At 37.9% G+C, this 8,654-nt stretch overlaps 1 protein-coding gene across 9 annotated transcripts in view; it reads left to right on the forward strand.

Annotated features, from left to right (window-relative positions):
- The window catches only part of LOC127434489 (electrogenic sodium bicarbonate cotransporter 1-like), an 88,025-nt gene extending 81,927 nt beyond the window's left edge, over positions 1–6,098 (forward strand). For 5 of the 9 annotated variants that reach the window (XM_051687348.1, XM_051687321.1, XM_051687314.1 and 2 more), the window contains 3 exons: positions 625–789; positions 2,466–2,545; positions 4,511–6,098. In XM_051687348.1, coding sequence (XP_051543308.1) covers positions 625–789; positions 2,466–2,545; positions 4,511–4,616 — 351 coding nt within the window. In that variant the 3' untranslated portion in view covers positions 4,617–6,098. Of the gene's footprint in view, positions 1–624; positions 790–1,409; positions 1,504–2,465; positions 2,546–4,510 lie in introns of all 9 variants that reach the window. The other 4 variants (XM_051687350.1, XM_051687351.1, XM_051687338.1 and 1 more) reach the window with 1 other exon arrangement.
- Positions 6,099–8,654: the final 2,556 nt, after the last annotated feature.

Raw genomic sequence — 8,654 nt, forward strand, 5'->3', positions numbered from 1 at the left:
TCACCTCTAAAACATTTAATTAGCCAAAAATTGCTCAGTGACTAATACAATCTTTATCCTTATCCAGTATTCATGAAGGACTGCATAAGTTATGAAAATTCATTGGTCAAAAGGACAGGGAACCCTATAAAAGGAAGTTTAGTCTAATGCAGTTTACTTGATCCAATTCTTTTAACCCACAATAAAATAGACTAAAGTTAGAGAATGTGTTGTCATGATGTCACCAATAATATCAACAGACACTGAACAGCAAACTGCCATGCATTTTAAAGTTGAAGTGTCTAATTTCTGCGCTACTATCGCCACCAAATGGAATTGTAAAAATAATTGTTTTCAAACATCTTTCTAAATATGACCCCTGTCTGCTGTTGATAGAACCAACAAATAGTCTCACCCCTGTCTCACGCCAAGGTTTGAGTCAATGTTGTTGTGTCAGGCTGGATGGGTCGCTCAAAACAAAGAGAGGAATGTTTAATGTGCCAAAGAGTCCTTCAAAAATGTACCTACAAATGGTTTACTTATAGTTGTCCCTGCATATTATGCTGGAATAAGAGAAATAGGCAAATTGTATCTATTTCTTACTCTATAGTGCACATTAACTGAAACTGTATTTTCATTGGTCAGATCTTGGCTCTGGTTGCTGTGAGGAAGGCATTGGACTATGTCTTCTCTCAGCATGACCTCAGCTTCCTGGATGATGTGATACCTGAGAAGGAGAAGAAAAAGAAAGAGGATGAGAAGAAAAAGAAAAAGAAGAAACAAGGGAGCATAGAGAGTGACGTGGAAGATGTGAGTGTTTGTGGCTAATATAATATCAGTAATTTAAAGACTTTGGACTCTGCAAAGCAGTTAACTTATTTGGTATATTTTTAATAGACAAGTGTGCTTTTATTTGATTGATTTATTATATTTATTTATCATTGACATGAAAAACTTATCAGATCTTTGTGTCTATAATTAAATAGATACTATCAATAATTAACGTATGCACCAAAGTGTTCGGGTTTATATCCAGGAATAAAATTCCTCATGCAGGAAAAGTGAGCCCCCATTTTAAAAGCACTCTAGGTCTTTAGATATTTTTATCTTATACATATTAGCTCAGGAAAAAGGCAAAAAAAAAGCATGAGCTTTCTTATGTGCCCTTGTTATTTACTGACAGAAATGCGAATCTGATTGAACTGGTTTTCTTAATGGTGTCAATACTCTATATCACACTGAGTAGTGTTTATTATAGTAAAGCACTCAACAACTAAAAAAGGCCAGTCACAGTACACATCTTTTAACAATAGACTATGGAATGCTCAATAAATATGTTAAGCATTGAAATGTAGAGAAGGGGTGTGAACTATTATGGTGCATGTAGATTTAGCTCCTAAAGCTGTTTTTGATGGTTTCTTCCTGTGCAGTCTGATTACCCTTTCAATGAAAACGTCCCCAGCATTAAAATCCAAATGGACATGATGGAGCAGGAGCCTTTTTTAGGAGATAAGGCCTCCGACAGTGAGTAGACCAGATGTGGGACCTCCCATCAACTTCTAAGATCTTTAGAGAACCCAAGGAGATGCTCTCTAACCTCCTTTTTAATTCAGCATGACTTTTTAACTTTTGTGTGCAGTGCACAATTCCACTGGCTCTTGTCACATTATGTCTGTGGAGTTTGTCATTCATTCATGGCCTTTGACAGCTTCATAATCTCTAACTGTCCTTTCACAATCCCCTTTTCTTTAGTTTTGCATTTCAGTTTACTGTGACTGTTGAAGTGACTGGAACATAAACTGGATTCTGGGATGCTTTAACCTTTTTAAATCTCTTTGAATATTTGTAGCTGATTTGTTCACACTTTCATCTGTCTTTCCAAATGCTGGTCTGTCAGTTCTCATCATGTAAAGGGATAAATGCAGGACGTACCACTTCTTTTACAATTACTAAATCAAAGTAATCAATTTAAATCAGTTGGAATCCTTTAAAACAGGGGTTCCTAACCTTTTTTGTCACGAAACCCCTATATTAAAAAAAAATGATCTACTTAAAGCAACGCTATTCTATCAAATGAATATAATTAATTTTATAAAACCTTGCTTTAGGATAGATAAAACCAGTTATTTCAATGTGCATTTTTCTTTCTTCTTTCATCTCAGTACAAGAAACTGCTTGCTTTTTATTTGCATTGTTGGCTCAAAGGCTTCTATGACTTCTAACATCTGTCTTAATTTGTTGTAGTAGATGAGTATTAACATGAATGAATGAAATCCTTTAACACAAATGATCAGACCATATTCTGTTTTTTTTTTCTTTTCTTTTCTGCATGTGTCTAGGTATCTGGTGCCTTTTGGTTTGTCCTGAATGTGTGTGTGTGTGTGTGCTTATGATGTGTGTGTAAATGCATGATGCTGGTGTAGGGTCCTTGTGTTTAGCTGAGATCATGAATGCACAAATAATTTCCTGTTTGTTTTATCTTCCAGGAGAAAAGTCCCCTTCCTTCCTTGACCGATATACATCATGCTGAAAAGCAGCACTACTTTCAGACCAGCCCAATGTCAAGGTAAGCATCTGAAGTTAGTGTAAGTTATTATGCATTTTTAGAATGCAGAGATGCATTGAAGTTTGTCAAGTGTGCACATAATGGGGCCTCTTAACAGGTTGTAGATATAGGATAATAACAGAAGATGGTGAAAAGGTTCAGCAGTGCTCCCTTCAGTACTCAAAACCAAAACTATAATATCCATGTTCAAACTTTTTAGACAGTCTTGTAAAGGCTACATTGTGCTGCCTCTAAATTTTGAAAGACAACGCTGTAAAAAGCCATAATAAAATATGCCAGCTCTGACACACCTCCACCCCTATTATTAAAGGCTGTTCCGATGCTGCTTTGGCTCTGTGTAACGAAATGCAGCATCAGTGCTGCATTAAACATGGTCAGTGTTATGATAGAGTATACATTTTATCATTTATAATTTTAATATTTTAAACAATTTCATGACATTATTTCTACAATTGTAATTCCTGTGCAAACGCATTTTTGTTGCCTCTCTGCAGCATTAAAGGGGACATATTATGCCCCTATTTTACACTATTTAATATAAGTCTCAGGTGTCCCCAGAATGTGTCTGTCAAGTTTCAGCTCAAAATTCCTCACAGATCGTTTATTCTACCATGCCTTTATACCCCTGTTTTGTAGCCCTGTTCCAAACAGGCTGTTTTAATGTCTGTAGCTTTAAATGTTATTTAATACATTGCTGCTGCTCCCCACACCCCTTTCTGGAAGTGGGCTGTGCCTTCTGGTGCCATGGATTCCTCGGCAAAAACAATGCAAATAACACGGAGAACACACTAAGTCAATCATCTTACTGTATTGTGCATAACAAAGGTCGAGTTATGAAATATGAGAAACAGTTATAGTTGTCATTTTAGAAATAATAACCAGTTTTATTACACCGAAAATCTTCATTGCATGACCACTCAAGCGGGATTGTGGAGGACGCCAATCAGTTTATATCATAACCGAAACAGAGCTACAGCTTCATTGTTATGGAATAAGGTAGTTAGGGACTAGTTGCTACGTTACACAAAGCACAGTGTTTCCACAACAAGCGTTTTTCTCACAATGTGCAAACAAGCAAATTCAGAAAGCCAAATTGCAAACATTAAAAAAGTATAAATTGCGAAACTTACGACTTGCAAATCTGAAGTTGGGTCACGGAGAGTTGGTATCGATCCATCCTTGATCCTTAGCTTTGAAGCAAATCCAGCCTTGTGTTGGCCATCATTGATGAAGCAGTCCGAGTTAGCACAAGCGGCTATAGCGAGGAGATAAACATGGCGGACGGTGCACTGTTTGCTCATGTTTTAACGAGGGAGGATCTAAGCTGCTCGGGTGGATCTCTATGCCAGCTGTGGGCGGTACCTTTCCCCTTTTGACGTCATAAGGGGCTGCAAACCTGAACGGCTCGTTCAGAGACACTGTTTTTTATTGATGGGGAAAGGAAAGAAACAAGGGGATGGTCTTTTACCATATTTTGTGGATGTCTACACACTGGGGACACATAATTATGTAAAAAAAAAATTGAAAAAGTGGATTTTGCATAATATGTCCCCTTTAAACAGTCTGTGTAAATCAAAGGGTATATACTGTGTGACTGTGCCATCTTTGCCATGCAAAGACGACATAATATCAGAATACTGAATTTGAAAGTCACTTTTAGATAATTTAATAATAATTGATAAAAACCATAATAATTGATCGAGGCTTCATAATTACATCATGTCCTCATTTCTTAGTTGTTCAAAGAATGCATTTAGTTAAATTGTCTTGGTTTTACAAAAAAACAAAAAAACTAGTTAAATTGTGTAGAGGAAATTATTGTGCATTATTGGGAAATAAATTGCTTAAAAACTTTTTAGGAAATTAACTATTCTCAGGTTCTAATAAAGTTCAAAAATACATGTTAACAAATAACAGCTAATTAAATTATTTTTTGTCTCGGAATCTTTTACCTATATTTTTCAGTTCAGAGAGAGTGCCATTAAATGTGCCTCAGATTCAAATACATATGGACCCAGACGACAACAATGGCTACTACTGGAGGAGTCGAGGGTCTGAGACGTCCATATAACTCCTCCTCGTGCACTTGTTCGCCAATCTGCAACAGATATTATTAAGCTCTTTGATCACACTACGTTCTTCCAATTTGCAGAAAGCCATTTGCCAAGGGATATTTTTGAAAACTGTTCCCCATCACGGATACTTTCTGTGAAAAGTAAAGAACGGCTTGAGAAATGCTTATCTTCCATTTAATCACTATGGTTCACAGGTTATAATTCCTAAACTACTATGCAAGTCAGTTCATTGTATCACATGAACTGAGCTGTAGAAAAATGCTGTTGCTTTTTTCCTCAAAGGTGAAAGGACTATGCCCTTTATTATTATATCCAATATTCCCTCCATTATTTCTACCAATTTCACATAACATGTCAATGTTTTCCATGTTCTTTATGCTGCTCTACCTCTGTTTTACATTGTAGGCATTATGTAAAATACAGACTTAATACTTTTTATTATTATTTGCACAGCATGAGATTTTAATGTTGATCTTTTTTTAGTGTACATCTTGAACAAACTTTAAAAGAAATTACTTATGAGAGAACACCTGTGAAATAGTATATTATAATATTTAGCTGTTGATTAACATTTGAATGATATTTAATGTTATTGATCTTGATCCTGCTGTTTTTCATAATTTAATATAAATTGGTATTACATTTAATTTCTGTCCTTTAACAAACTAAATGTATGCCCAATTATCAAAAAAAAAAAAAAAAAAAAAAAAAATCTAAACATAATAATTTTGAGTTACAAGTGTTATTTGGCATTTGCTTCTGTATTTAAACCATGAAAACCTGCAAGTCTACATGTATAAACCTACATGCACCCCAGGGTCTGCTTGTCCTGCAAATGATTTACCTAAGTGGCTTAAACCTGAATTGCAATAATACATGAAGTTCTTTTAAATTCTAGTTATTGTCTCATGTAATTCAGATTACGTGCATTATTTAAGTGATCATTATTGTCTAGTCATTGAAGTCTAGTTGTTGATTGAATGTCATACTGCAAGTTTTGTCTTTTGTAGAAATGAGTGTCACAAAATGTCATCAGTGTGATAAATGCACGGAGAGGGAAAAGTTTCATACAGTTCTCCAGATATAGCAGATGTAGCGTGCATGCTGTAAACATCCTTTATACCCTAAAGAACACAATTTTCCATGTTGATTCCTACTAATTTGTCACCATTCGTTCACCATCTCATAATTTTTCAACAACAACAAAACTGACAGATCTGTACAGGATTTTCAAATTCAACTTCTTTTAACCTTGTATGTATAAGATTTAATTTGTAATTTATATTTTTGGGGGTACCTATGAAATATATTGTGAAAGCATGTCTGGGAAAATTCTTGAACATTTGAACAATGCTAATGTAGAGTGTGTAACACTGATACATTTTTAATCAGGTTTTGTGACTGAACAAAACACAGCTGAAATTATTTTAGAATTTATATTTTTCAAAGGAAATGAATATTAAAAATGAACAGAATGTATTAAATTGTCTTGTTTCTTTTTCTCTGAATTAATGTGAATTAATGACATCTCTAATGTCATTTTATCTACTACATGAAGTATTTTGTGACATTAACTGCCACATTCTACAAATACATCACTATTTGGTAACACTTTAGTGTCTCATAAATGTTTTTAAATCATCAGTGGCACAAATACAATATTTTTGCTGTGAAATCTAGATATTATTGTAACAGGTTATTAGTTCGGGGCAATGGAGGAGGCAGGAGACAACGAAGCAGGTTCAAGGTCAGTCCTTTTATTGTTCTTCTGAATCAGAATCAGAATGAGCTTTATTGCCAAGTATGCTTACACATACAAGGAATTTGTCTTGTTGACAGGAGCTTCCAGTACACAACAATACAAAAACAGCAACAAGACTTAAAAAATAATTAAAATTGAATAAAAAATAGATAAATATTGAAAAGAAAGAAGTATATATAGAATACACAATATACTGTGTATATATATATATATATATATATATATATATATACACATACATACATACTTACATACATATATATATATATATATATATATATATATATACACACACACACATACATACATATACACATATATATATATATACATACACATACATAATCGTACACACAATCGACGGTAACCGTCGATAACAAAGGAATAGGATTTCTTAATAACTGAAAGCACTCTAAACATAAACAAACACAATCTCTCTCTTGGTTTGGGCTGTCGTGCTTGCCAAACACTCCCTCCCCATTTGATGCTTTCGCCGTGCCTTTTAAGCCTCCCTCCGCCATCACTATAATGAGAGACAGGTGTTAGAAATAATTATGAGCCAGGTGATGAACCTTTCTGCTCTCCCGCAGACTGACGCATGACCACGCCCCCCATGCCCCCAACGCTGACTCAGGCCGGGGCAACATCTGGCCTGCCTACTCCCCCCCCACATTTCTGGAGAGAAAGTCAGCCACAACCATCTGTGCCCCCGGCCTGTGGATTGTGCTGCGCCCAACCGATTGAGTAACTCGTCAATTCGTGGCATTGGATAAACGTTAAATTTGGACACCGCGTTCACTTTTTGGTACTCAACACAGAAGTGGACCGAGCCGTCGCTCTTCGGTACCAGCACTACCGAGCTGGCCCAATCGCTGTGCGACTATTGTATTACGCCCATTTCGAGCATTGCCTCTAATTCTTCCTGAACAACCTTTTTCTTGTGTTCAGGAAGACGATCGGGGCGGCTATGAACCACCACCCCGGAGTGGTCTCGATATGGTGCTCTATGAGGTTTATGCGACCAGGTAGGGGTGAAAACACATCCGCGAATTCCGCTTGCAACCTGGCAATATCTGTAAGCTGCGACAGTGAGAGGTGGTCTCCGCAAGGGACCGGGGTGAATTAACTTGATTTGGGAGATACCTCCAACCCGAGCTCTGCCCTCTCCGGAACTACCATCGCCAAGGCTACAGGTACTGCCTCCCTCCATGGTTTGAGGAGGTTGAGGTGGTAGATTTGACGTGCCCCAACCCTATCCGTTCGCCTAACCTCATAATCGAGATCTCCGACTCGTTGTGTGACCTCAAAGGTTCCTTGCCACTTGCTGAGTAATTTGGAGCTTGAGGTGGGCAGCAATACAAGCACTTTATCTCCCTGTGCGAATTCCCAATGTCGAGTGCCCCTATCTTACAGTCGGCGTTGCTGTTCTTGCGCTTGGAGCAAATTCTACTGTGTTACCCGCCCCAAAGAGTGGAGTTTTGCTCTAAGGTCAAGAACGTATTGAATTTCATTTTTACTATTCGAAGGTCCTTCCTCCCAAGCTTCCTGTATGAGATCAAGCACACTGCGCGGCCGGCGCCCATACAGTAGCTCAAAGGGGGAAAACCCGGTGGAGGCTTGCGGGACCTCTCGTACTGCAAACAGCAGGGGTTCAAGCCACTTATCCCAGTTTTTAGCATCTTCTTGTATGAACTTACGAATCATGTTTTTTAAGGTCTTATTAAATTGTTCAACCAACCCGTCGGTTTGCGGGTGATAAACGCTGGTGCGAATCATATAGTTTGCGAAGTGTACGTGCCATGAATGTTGTGCCTTGATCAGTGAGGATTTCCTTTGGAATCCCCACTCGGGAGATAATTTTGAAGAGTGCCTCCGCAACACTACATGCTGAGATGTTGCGCAGGGGCACTGCTTCCGGATATCGCGTTGCATAGTCCACCAGAACTAATACAAAGAGATGGCCACGTGCAGTCCGTTCTAATGGCCCGACGAGATCCATGCCAATTCTCTCGAAGGGGATCTCGATCAACGGCAGCGGGCGCAATGGCGCTTTTTGGGGTGGCCGGTAGATTTACCAACTGACATTCACGGCACGCCGCACACCACTTGCGAACGTCCCCGTGAATGCCCAGCCAAAAGAAACAGGCCATTATACGGTTCAAAGTCTTTTCATGACCTAAGTGCCAGCCATTGGATTATAGTGAGCCGCCTGGAAAAGTGTTTCCCGACGGCTTTTTGGTACTAACAGCTGAGTTGTATTCTCTTTGGTTTG

Source organism: Myxocyprinus asiaticus, chromosome 4, assembly GCF_019703515.2.
Source record: "Myxocyprinus asiaticus isolate MX2 ecotype Aquarium Trade chromosome 4, UBuf_Myxa_2, whole genome shotgun sequence".
NCBI classification, from domain to species: Eukaryota; Metazoa; Chordata; class Actinopteri; order Cypriniformes; family Catostomidae; genus Myxocyprinus; species Myxocyprinus asiaticus.